General features: G+C 40.1%; 1 protein-coding gene across 1 annotated transcript in view; it reads right to left on the bottom strand.

Moving 5' to 3' along the window:
* AUTS2 (autism susceptibility candidate 2) overlaps nt 1-13,209 on the bottom strand; it is a gene marked incomplete at its 5' end in the record, with an annotated part of 1,256,093 nt that overhangs the window by 937,663 nt on the left and 305,221 nt on the right. Inside the window, one exon of the mRNA XM_011992898.1 lies at nt 474-686. Coding sequence (XP_011848288.1) covers nt 474-686 — 213 coding nt within the window. The remainder of the gene's footprint in view (nt 1-473; nt 687-13,209) is intronic.

Below are 13,209 nucleotides of genomic sequence, written 5' to 3'. Positions count from 1 at the left end.
CTTCCCAGATGCCACAATATCTGAGCTTCCCCGGAAAATATAAATCTTAGCAAGGCACTTCTCACACACAGGCAATCATTTTAGCACCTTAGAACCATGAGATGCACAATGTATGTGATGAAATCTACCTGTTCCATTTATCCTAATTGCAAAGATATCTCCCCTACAAGCCAATCCATCTTGACAACTATTAAGACCAGTCTGCCCTAAATACCAGTACCACTAGTATCAAGCTTTGTTGCACAAAGCATATCTGATTGAAAGAGCACCATGCTGAAGTTTCAAATTCCCATAAAAAGCACTGAGATTGGGTTTTAGATTCTTTTAGAAGCATGCACACAGCTTTGTTGGACAACCACTTCAGCATCCCACCAAGGGTATCTGCTCCACCTGTTACGAAGAACCACAGTGGAGGAAGCACCTAAGGAAAGAATTTTGCGGCCACAGTAAAGAGCGAACCCAAGCGTCCTCACCTGTCTGAGTGCCTTCGGCATTTTCTTTCTCTTCCCAAGGTGCTGGCAGAGATTGCGGTCATTTTCTCGATCTGAGCTGTAGTGGTGTGGGTGGCTGAGTCTGCTCTTCTTTGAATGAAAGGACAAGCCATTGGTAAGTGCTTCTCGTTTCTTCTTGGTCAGGGGCGTCTGGCGTTTCTCCACACGTTCCTGAGGCTTAAGTGCTACATCTTTCTGTAGGAAAGAAGAGAAGGAAAGGGAAGTGGTGGTTACAAAGGTATCTAGGGTCACACCCAAAATATAGGCTAAATACTAAAGAGTGTTACTACTAAGTGGAAGAGGGATAGGAAAGTGGGATATGAGAAGACCTAAAACTAAGAAACATGGCTTTCAATTTTCCTGAATCCTTAATGCCATCACAAATATATAAATATATACAAATATATAAATCCTTTCTATTATTACTGGGTAGAAAACTAAACACAAGGATATGCATCAAAAGTGATTTCACTGCTCCCTGGGATAGTAGCTTTCTGTTTGATTTGGTGTTGGGTCCAGCACACAATGACATTCCCCAAGGAAGTGCAATCTACTCATTTCCCATGTTGGTACATCAATTATGTTTCAGAAAATGAGCACTAAGTGTATGCTCAATTCAAAAGAAATAGCACCCAATTGAATTTATCAGGTCCAGGTGGATGTGAGCCAGCAAGAAAGGAACTATCTACTCATATGATTAAAATGTTTCCTTAATGCATTATATTTTTTTTACCACGTTTCTCTAAGCATCCTTATTTCCATTTTCTTTGCAAAATGTAACAACAATATTACCACCAAGATCAACAGCAACTTTTTATTTATTCCCGTGTGTGGTTGGGGATGGGGAGGTGGGTAGGAAATGGGAAATCAATGTCCTTGAATGAGGAACTGTATCTGTAGAAACTACAGGTGAGCATTTCAGGCCACATAACCTGATAGAGTTCTGTGCCTCCAGGCAGCTCACTTCACACCAATGTTCCAAAAGACCTGGGCTTTTAGTGCCCAGACACTGACATTATTCATGATGAGACATGGAGTAAGTCACTACAACTCTGAGACCACGTGCAAAATGGGCTCTCAGAACATCAAACAAACCACATACATGCAAATATCCTATGCCCTGTGAGAAATGATGCACACACTAAGCAATAAAATGAAAATGTTTTGGCACTCAGTTATTTTGAAACTAGTGGATCTAATCCTCTTAACACAGAAAATCCCCCTCATGAAGCCTCACCACAGTTCCTCAAGCCTCACCACAGTTCCTCAGTTTCTGCAGTCCTCAATGCACTTAAATTTTTTTTTTTTTTTTAAATTTCTGGGGTACATAGTAGGCATATATATTTATGGCTTACATTAGATGTTTTGATACAAGCATGCAATGTGTAATAATCACATCAGGGTAAATGGGGTTATCCATTACCTCAAACGTGTATCTTTTGTATTTCAAACAATCCAATTATATTATTTTAGTTATTTTTAAATGAACAATTAAATTTACTATCTAAATGTACATTTAAAAATAAAACAAAACCAAAATAGAAATTTCCTTTCACTCATTTCTCCTTAAAATACTGCTCTTTTTCCTCCCTTTCACATCCAATTTTCTCAAGGCAATTATTCTGCTGCTTCCAATATCCCAGCACTCCCAACTTTACATGCATGGTACTCCCTGATGTCTCTCCCCAAATCAGCCATGCTTATTAGTTTGAGACCTTGAGCCTTATTATGATCTGAATGTTTGTGTCTCCCTAGAATTTTTTTTTTTGAGACAGAGTTTGCTCTTGTTGCCCAGGTTGTAGTGCAACGGCACAACCTTGGCTCACTGCAACTTCCGCCTCCCCATTCAAGCGATTCCCTGCCTCAGTCTCCTGAGTAGCTGGGGTTACAGATGCCTGCCACCACACCCAGTTAATTTTTTTTTTGTATTTTTAGTAGAGACGAGGTTTCACCATGTTGGCCAGGAGATGGGGGACTTTGGGAGTTGATTGGATCATGAGGGTGGAACCCTTGTGAAGGGGATTAGTGCCCCTATAAAGGGCCTAAGGGAGTCTGTTTGCACCTCTACCACGTGAGAACAGGCACCATCCATGAGGAACAAGCTCTCACCAGACACAGAATCTGCTGGTGCCTCAACCTTGGACTTCCCAGCCTCCAGAACTGTGAGAAATAAATGTTGCTTGTTTATAAGCAACCCAGTTTATGACATTTTGCTAATGTAGCCTGGACAAACTAACGCAGGCCTTTACACTGATTTGCCTTGGCCTCAAAAGGCCTCTCTTACACACTCCTCCCTTTCCTAGTTCAATGACTTTTAGCAGTGTTGCCCACTCAGGGAGACTTTTCTTGTAACACAAAGTACTCTATTCTCAGGCCTTCACTCATTCAACAACTATGTTTTGTGTGTCTAGTATATGCCAAGTACAAACGTAGCACTGACCTATGTTTAGGATGATAATGGTGTGGGGAAAAGTCACCACCCTCATACAGCCTAGAATTTACAGGACAAATCCTAATCAAATCACACAAATATATCATTGCAAACTAAGTTAACAGTGCTAAAGGATAGGTTATGGGTGCTAAAACTAAGGGAAATGATATAGTCCAGAGGAGAGGGTTAGAGCTGAGAAAATGACTGCCATTTGACCTAGATCTGAAAGGCTGAACAGAGAGAAGAGCTTGTGCAAAGGCCTTGAGGCAGCTGGGTGCATAATCTCTTGAAAGAGTGTGAAAGAGGGCAGGGACTAAGTAGTTCATCTCAGTAACCCCAGTGCTTTACATAAGTGCTTCACATAAGCCAGGCAAATAATAGGTGGTCAATGTATTGGTCAATAAATACATAAATAAAGGAGTCAACTAGTTAAAACATCCAAACCTATAAAGCACAATACTGATTTTAAAATAGCCTAAGCTGTCTCTAATATACAGTGTAGCAAGCCAGAAAAGGTGATAGAAGCAGGAAACCAAGGAATCTAGTGTGCACTGCTGGTATACACGAAGGATCACAGCAAACAGCAAGAAACCCCAGAAAAGGGGAAAGGCCTTATCCTTAGAGCAAGATATCAAAGATAACAGTCTACAAGGCAAATAAGTGGCTTCTGGCCTAACTTCCAGCTGCTAGCACTACAGACGATTAACCCTCTGCCATCGGAGAGGTAGCTCTCCAGAGGCAATGAGGATGTGGTGAAAAGTGTTTTAGGGACAAGTCGAGATCAAAGCAAGCGCACATGGCCATTGATTTCACAGCCTTGCATGCTATGCCTAACACGTAGTAAATGTTCAATGAATGGCTGCTGAATTGAATTCCTGTGTCCAGTGTCCACAACTTCAGTCAGCTATGCCAGGCATCTGCTCAGCTCAAAAATGTTCCATGTTTAGTCTCACATGTAACCAAAATAGCTTCCATAAAAAGACACTCAGGAATAATGGCAACACTAGCAGAGGGAGCCAGGTGAGTTCCATCATGGGCTGCTTCTATATAATGTGATTACATTGTACCACTTCTAAGTGTAATATAAAAACTCCCCATAGGGTATAAAACTCCTTTCTTTGTCACACAACCCACCTACTGCCATGCATCATATGCATGTAGAGTGTCAGATTAATAAATATATGATGCTTAATAACGTATCCACTGTGCTTTTAAAAAAATTATGCCATTCTCTTTGGAGACCAAATCTTTCATACTGAAGGTGCTTCCAAAGTATATTGAAAATTACGTGCAATTCCATACAAATGTGAATTAATATTTATGAGAGTATGTTATAATTTTTTCCAAATCCATTTTATTTTCATGTAGCATATTAATCAAGGAATTCTCACTGCACTGCAGAATAGCTACACGGAGCAAATGGACCCCATGCCGTGATATTAGCTTGTAAGAGACCTGCTGAAGTCTTAGCAGCAGTAGTACAATCATCTTAGCTCCAATTAATATTAAGATATTCCACTCTGGGGGAGGGAAGAAGAGAGAGAGGATCAAACTGTGTCTAGAGGTGGTGGCTTAAGAGGTAAGAAGAAATGAAGAGTCTATAAAAACTTTCTATTATGTAACACGTTTATATTTTCAAAGACTAGCAATTATTTTTTTCAGAGGTAGATCTTTATTTATAAATTACTATATAGACTTTTTGGTACAAATCCTGAATAAACCAGACCCCTGTTTGTTCATTCCCTCTACAAACATGTACTGACTGCTTACTATTTATAAAGTAAAACAACCATTTAATTTTTTCATTGACTGTCTTAGGGAAAAATGACAAAAAACTATCTATTATAAGCATTAAGAATCAAAGACAAAGACTGATTATAAAGTAATCATCTTATCAACAGTCACAAGAGTTGCGTACATGACTACACGCATGTGTAATTGTGTGTATATATACACCCACCAAAGCTCTCCTCCACCACCAACTAACCAGTAGCAGTAATTTAAGAACTTCCTTCAGGAAACCTGGGCAGTCTGCACTATTGCTATAATATGGAGAAGGAAATTATCTGGTATATAAAAGAACTTTTTGGGATCAATGAATGGCAATTTTCAAAGGCCTGTTGATTCATTCGTCTACCATGATCTAGGCTAGTGGTTCACAAGAGAAACTGTCCGTCAGAACTACCTGAAGACTTTTTTGAAAATAAGATGATTGTATCTCATGTTTTGCAAGGAAAGCATTAGCAAATGAAGAAGAGTGGCAGAACATGCCACATGCCACCCCAAAACATGCTATTTAGGCCTAAGGATTATTTTAAACTAAAGGCACTTGAAAAACAATAGATACAAAAGAGACAGGAGAAAAGAAACATTATCACCAGAAACACCTGAGATGGGAGAAAACTCTCATGTGAAAGATGATCTCCCTATAGTAGCAAAGAAGAAATTTTCTCATTTCCAGAGATGGGGAGTCCAGACAGAAAAATTTGTACCAACAGATCGTATTAACTCTTTAACTCTTATCTTCCTTTAGCCTCACCATTTATTTTAGTTACTTTTCCACAACTGCCACTCTGTTCAACCTACTAAATAAACATTCAACATTTGCCACTTCTTTGGGTCTTCAGTTTCCTGTGGGGGCTCCTATAGACATGTCCAAATCCACATGCTTTTCTTCTGTTAATCTATTTTACATCAATTTAATACTCAGGCTCAGCTAGAGACCCTAACAGGGTAAAGATAAAAAAAACTGCCTCCCCTACACAAGCACTAGGAAAGAAAGGCAGGAAGGCAGAAGGATAAGAAAGAAATCTGTAAAAAAAAAAAAAAAAAAAAAAAAAAAAAAAGAAAAATGCATTAAGGCATTCATTTGACAGTCATAAAAGAAGCAGGAAAGAAAGCAAGAAAGCCAGGGAGCCACCAACAGGAGGCTGGCTGAGCGGCAAAAAGATTTAGACATTATCAGCTGGCAATAGAGCGGGTAAGTATACAAGCCATGCACAACAGATGTGAAGAGGTTTGGAGAATAGTTGAAATTATGTGATTTTTAGGTCACTGGTGATGGAGGGCAGGGTCACAGTAGCACATATGTGGAGAGGCTCAGAGACTGACAAAGGCAATTTCCTTCAACACCCAGTCTTCTTCAGAATAGGCGATCTTGCTCTTGACTTTCCCTTCTCCCAAATTACAATCTTCCACCAAAGGCCTCCTCACCGCTCTTGAATTTCAAAATGAGATGGTTCAGTGTTGTGCAAACTAAGGGAGAGTAACAAATTGCAGATGAAACACTATGTAAGCTGCAGGGCTCCATTTGCTGATTACAGATGAAGCCAGAGACAATAGAAAATGAGGGCACAATTTGTCTGCCTCGCATGAAGTGGGTCTGTCTCCGTCTGATTTTTCCAAGCAAACTAACCTGAGGGCAGTCCATCACTTACAAAGCATTTGTGGTATATTTGTCTGCATGTGCCCAACTGTGTGTATATGTGTGAGAGGGGCTTGCAATTTAAACAGAGCCTCTTCGGTTAGTTATCTGATCTTAGTAGACCTTTAAGAAAATTGTTAAAGAAAATAGCAAAGAAGCCAGGAGAAAAAGAAAAAATTGCTTTGCCTGTCCCCATCAATGACATAATGGTTGTGCCCTTGCTGGTTTATTGTATACCATTTGTACTTGCTTTTGAATGGTTTTACAAACACAGATTCCACCAATAATGAGTCTCCAATGATAAGAAATGAAACATTAGAAAACTACCAACTCTAGATAGATATGTTAACAACAGTCCCCAACTTTGGACTTTTGAGCAAATGGACTTCATGAACAGATTTTCAGAGTCTAAACTTTTGAGAAAGTAGAGAAGACTACTATCTGTAGGAATGTACAAGGCATCCAGGATGGCATTCAAACATTAATCCCTAAGGTTCACATCTTTTAAAAACAAATATCAAAACATCTACTATGTGCATACACATTGCCATCTGTTGGAAATATCTAAGAAAGAATTCCTAAACTCAGGCTGCTTATCCAGGGAAACAGGCAAATCAATGAACTACTATAGTAAAGTAGGTTAGAGGAGGAGCAAGTCAGGTGCTCTGTACTGCCATCTTTCACACCACATTAAAATTGCATCACTGTATTGGCATAAAGATAGAAAAACAGATCACAGGAACAGAATAGTCCAGAAACAGACCCACACATATATCAACAACTGATTTTCAGGCAAAAGCTATTCTACAGAAAAATAAGTCTTTTAAACAAATGGTGATAGAATAGGTAATCACATGCAAAATTTTAATCCATACTTGAATCTGAATAGAAAAAACTAACACAAACCATATTATAAACCTGAATGTAAAACCTAAAACCATAAAACTTCTAAGAGAAAACTCTTATAATCTTGGGTTAGGCTAAGATTTCTTAGTTATGACACCAAAGGTATAATCCATAAAATAACAAACCGATAAATTATACTTCATCAAGAATTAAAATTTTGCTCTTCAAAAGACACTGTCAAGAAAATAAAGTGACTGTTCTGTCAGTTACCAGGAGAGTAAAAAATACATTAACAGATAAGCCACAGAATGGAAAAATATTTTTTAAATGTATATCTGATAAGTTCTGGATATAGAATATATTAATTTAATAAATTCTTGGGCCAGGCACGAAGGCTCACACCTGTAATCCCAGCACTTTGGGAGGCCAAGGCAGGCAGATTGCCTGAGTTCGGGAGTTCGAGACCAGCCTGGTCAATACAAAACTTAGCTAGGTGTGGTGGCAGGCGCCTGTAATCCCAGCTACTCAGGAGGTTGAGCAGCAGAATCGCTTTAACCCGGGAGGCAGAGGCTCACACCTGTAATCCCAGCACTTTGGGAGGCCAAGGCAGGCAGATTGCCTGAGTTCGGGAGTTCGAGACCAGCCTGGTCAATACAAAACTTAGCTAGGTGTGGTGGCAGGCGCCTGTAATCCCAGCTACTCAGGAGGTTGAGCAGGAGAATCGCTTGAACCCAGGAGGCAGAGGTTGCAGTGAGCCGAGATTGCGTCACTGCACTCCAGCCTGGGTGACAGAGCGAGACTCCATCTCAAAAAAAAAAAAAAAAAAAAAAAAAAGACATCTGTCTGGAAGGTGAATTAATACATAAAATGATACTTAACATCAGTAGTCATCAGGGAAATACAACTTAAAACCACTATGAGATACCACTACATACATACAAAATGGCCAAAATAAAAAAGAATGAGCCTACCAAGGGTGGGCAAGGATGCAAAGGACGCTCATACGTACACTATTGGTGAGAATATGAAATAGCACAACCACTTTGGAAGACAGTTTGGTGGTTTCTTTAAAAGTTCTAAGTACATGGACCATGTGATCCAACCATTCTACTCCTAGGTACTTCCCCAAGAGAAATTAAAGTACATGTCTACATGAAGAGCTACATATGAATGCTCCTAGCAGATGTGCAATGTTTCTAAAACTGCAAACAACCCAAATGTACATCAATAGGTGAATGGATAAACAAACCGTGGTGTAACCATTCAAAAGAGTACTACTCAGCAATAAAAAGAAATAACCTCCTGATACAGGTGACATGAATACATCTCAAAATAAGTATGCCAAGTGAAGGAAATCAGACAGAAAAGATTATATTCTGTATGATTCCATTTATATAAAATCCTAGGAAATATGAACTAATTGATAGCAACAGCAATCAGGCTAGTGGCTTCCTGGGAGAGATAGGAAGAAGGGATTATAAAGGGACATGAGGAAACTTTTGGGGTGATGAACATGTTTACTGTCTTGATTGTGGCAGTGGTTTCATGGGTATATACACATGTCAAAACTCATCAAATTATATATTGTTAGTTTGTGCAGTTTACTGGAATGTAAATAATACCTCCATAAAGCTGGTTTTTAAAAAACGGGAGCCCTTGCCATCATGCACAACTGGCATATAATCTTTCCTAACAACTGGATTACATTCAGTGTTCATTAAAAGAAACTCATCTTTTAGAATCGTAAAACCAAGGGACGACCACACTCTGGGAGGACTGGCTTTAGGCCATAAAGTAGCCATGAAATTTCCACTGGAGACAACTCAGTTGTGAACATGAATGTCTTGACTGAGGAGCACTGTCTGGCCTTCACCTGATTTTCAGTGACAAGGTAGCAAGGCAGAGTTCGTATTGTATCTTTTTTTTTTTTCCCCCACTTTTAACAGGCAGTTCTCAATTATTATTCAGAGGCTAACCTTTTGTAAAGTTTTCTTATCTTTCTATCTGGTAGCCTGATTACTGTTTGGCCACTTTCCCTCCCATGAACACGTGAGCCAATAAGCAAAGAAAGAAAACATAAATTTTACTGCTCCTAAATGTAAAAGAATTGAGGCAATTTATTAAAACATACTTAAGGTACATAATGATACACATATGGAATCTAAATAAAGATGAGAGGGACAAGGTTTAAAAAAATAGATCGGGTACAGATAAATTCAATATATAAAAGGCACCTGTCAATGGTGCAGTGCCACTGTTAAAGGTGAGAAGAGAACAAAACAAAAACACAAAGCTAGACACTGAGAAGCTCTCCTAAACCCAGCTATGGAATGAGGTCACGACTATCAGTTTAAGTGAGATTTTTGCACACTCTGTGAATTGAAAACATCCCAGCAGTCTCCCATTCCCACAGATAATTGAGAGTTGGCTGCTGTTAGACCTTAACACACTCAAAGTAGTTGAGTCCCTGGCAACCAGATGCTATTGCTTAAAACAGTTTAGGCTCTCAGCCCTGAAGGATTCCTAAAATTGGATTACAGTCCCTTCAGATAATCTGAGAAATACAGCATGACGAAAAGGAAACCTTAAAAAAAAATTAACTCCTCTATAATAACAACATTCTGAAAGTTGAGCACAGCATGACTGAGGCAGAAAATCTCATCAGTGAAGGCTTAGGGCAATGACGTACACAAAGGGTGAGTCCAAAAAGGCAAAAAGAACCATACAACGGAAGATAGTGTAATGGCAGCCAGAAGAGAAATTAGCACCATACAATTCTCAGGCCTCCCCAAAGGCAGAAGCCTGGTTTGCTAACTGAAGGAAGACAAACAGAACACTCAAATTTCAATTGCTTTTCCTCCCACTCAAATCTAATCCACTAAAGTAACACACACACACATTTGAGAGGATGTGTAATTCTAATGATACTTGCTTTAATTAGCCATTATTCTTCCTACATGTAATATGTTCTTTTTAAAAAAAAATCTGACTGGATATTTTTCCAAAGAAGACATGTAAATAGTCAACAAGTACATGAAAACGTGCTCAACATCATTAGTCATCTGGGATATGCAAATCAAAACCACAATGAGATGTCATCTTGCACCTGTTAGGATGGGTATTATCAAAAAGACAAGAGGTACTTGTCAGAGAGGGTGTGGAAAAATGGGAGCCACTGCACACTGTTGATGGTAAAGTAAGTTGAAACAACCATTACTCATTTTTTGATTATGCACTGTATGCAAAAGATATGAAAAGAATTAATGTACTTATTACATTGTATCAAAATATTAGTAACTAGATCTTCCTGGTAATACTCAGAATTACCTCCATAAGGACAACAGCTATGACTTCATCATGCCAGAATTCCTAGCAGACAACAGAGTAGAGGACACACAGTAACCTGTTTACAAAAGAATGAATTAGAACTGGACCTGGTAGTGCATGCCTACAGTCCCAGCTACTTGGGAGACTGAGGCTAGACAACTGCTTGAGCCCAGGAGTTTGAGAACCCTAGGCAACATAGCAAGAGCCCATTTCTAAAAACAAAAACTTGAAAGAGAATGAACTTGTGAAATTAGGATGCCCTGAATGTCCTCTCATTCTGAAGCCGTTGGGCCATGCTATGAATTGTACTACTCCACCTCTCTTCCCCTCTCAGACTTCCACACAAGACTTTCAAACACATTATCTAATTATTTCTGTTATAGTTTATTTGTCCCCTCCAAAACTCATGTTGAAATATCCCCAATGGCTGGGCGTGGTGGCTCACGCCTGTAATCCTAGCACTTTGGGAGGCCGAGGCGGGTGGATTGCTTGAGCTCAGGAGTTCGAGATCAGCCTGGGCAATACAGTAAAACCCCGTCTCTACTAAAACACAAAAAATTAGCCAGGCATGGAAGTGTAATCCCAGCTACTTGGGAGGCTGAGGCAGGCGAATCGCTTGAACCTGGGAGGTAGAGGTTGCAGTGTTGCAGTGAGCCGAGATCACACCACCGCACTCCAGCCAGGGTGACAGAGAGAGACTCTGTCTCCAAAAATAATAATAATAATAATAAATATATATATACACACACACACACATATATATATATATCCCCAATTTTGGAGGTGGGGCCTAAGAGGAGTTATTTGGGTCATGGGATTGGAGCCTTCATGAATAGATTAATGCCCTCCCTCATGTCTAACTCTAATAGATCTAAGAGAGGTTCTCACTCTGTTAGTTCCCACACGAGCTGGTTGTTAAAAAGAGCCTGGTACCTCCCCCCATCCTCTTGCTTCCTCTCTCATCATGTGACCTCTGCACACACTGACTCCCCTTTGCCATCCATCATGAGTGGAAGCCGCATGAGAACTCCACCATAAGCCATGCAGGTGCCAGCACCATTCTTCTTGTACAGTCTGCAGAACCATGAGTGAAATAACTTCTTTTCCTTATAAATTACTAGCCTCTGGTATTCCTTTTTCTTGTTTTTATTTTTACTTTTTTGTAGAGACAAGGTCTTGTTATGTTTCTCAGGTTGGTCTCTAACTCTGGCTCAAGCGATCTTCCTGCCTTGGCCTCCCCAAGTGCTGGGATTACAGGCATGAGCCACTGCACCTAGCCCCAGGTATTCCTTTGTAGCAACACAAAAACAGATTAAGACACATTCCCACATCCACATGCCGGATAAACCATTACTATTCCCCTATATGCTAAAGAGGGATGAACAGATGCCTAGAAATAACATAAATCGCCTTATTAACCCCAAGAGAAAAAAAAAATGAAAAGAGGCTGATGAAAAAAATGTTAGTTCTAAACATCTTTTTCATGGCTTGATATCAAGGCCAAATTATCATTTACTGGGTCTCAGTACCTCACTATTGACAGAAAAATCAAAAGTGGTTGCAGATATTCCACAGAAGAACCCTGATTAGCCAGTGAAAACCTATTCAGATCTTCAAATTGATCCAGATTAGTAATAAGGCACATACTTTCCTTTTCTTCCCTAAAAATGTTTCCATTTCTTCTCTTCCCCAGGTATTCACATACTATCACACCTTCACTTTAAGTAAACAATGTCTCTAGAAGTATTCAGCAACTAGCTCACTGATTCTATTGTAGTTACTGTAAGTGATGCATGTTAAATGATTAATTCTCTGTCCTGGAGGAGGCCTTCTAGCTTCCCTTTGGCAACCTTCTCTGAGTTTCCACTACCTTTTTTTGTTTTGTTTTGTTTTGTTTTGAGATGAAGTCTTGCTCTATTGCCCAGACTGGAGTGCAATGGCACGATCTCAGCTCACTGCAACCTCCACCTCCCGGGTTCAAGTGATTCTCCTGTCTCAGCCTCCCGTGTAGCTGGGATTACAGGCATACACCACCACGCCCGGCTAATTTTTTGTATTTTTTAGTAGAGACGGGGTTTCACCATGTCGGCCATGCTGGTCTCAAACTCCTGACCTCAAGTGATCCACCCACCTCGGCTTCCCAAAGTGCTGGGATTACAGGCATGAGCCACTACACCTGGCCCCAGGAAGACCATCAATAAGTATGTCTAGCTCTGGCTTTTAAGATGTCAAATCTGGCTGTGCACGGTGGCTCATGCCTTTAATCCTAATACTTTGGGAGGCCAAGGCAGGTAGACTGGCTTAAGCCCAGGAGTTCAAGACCAGCCTGGGCAACAGAGTGAGACCCAGTCTCTAGAAAATATTTTTTAAATTAGCTAGTTATGGTGGCATGCGCCTGTAGTCCCAGCCACTCAGGAGGCTGAGGTAGGAGGACTGACTGAGACTGCAGTGAGCCATGATCATACCAATGCATTCTAGCCTCAGTGACAGAACGAGACCCTGTCTCTCACACACACACACACACACACACAAACACACACACAAAGAAGTCAAATCTGCATTAACAAGCAGCAGAGAACATCTTGATATGTGACTTTGGTTAAGGTTGGTTGCATTGTCCTAGAGGCAGGGGTGGTGGCCAGAAGTAAGAACTACTTCCCAGAGCGGCCCATTTAGGAAAAGAAAATGAC

This window comes from Mandrillus leucophaeus, unplaced genomic scaffold, assembly GCF_000951045.1.
Source record: "Mandrillus leucophaeus isolate KB7577 unplaced genomic scaffold, Mleu.le_1.0 Scaffold42, whole genome shotgun sequence".
Taxonomy (NCBI): Eukaryota; Metazoa; Chordata; class Mammalia; order Primates; family Cercopithecidae; genus Mandrillus; species Mandrillus leucophaeus.
Note: the sequence above shows the minus strand (reverse complement) of the source record. Positions and strands in the feature narration are given on the sequence as shown.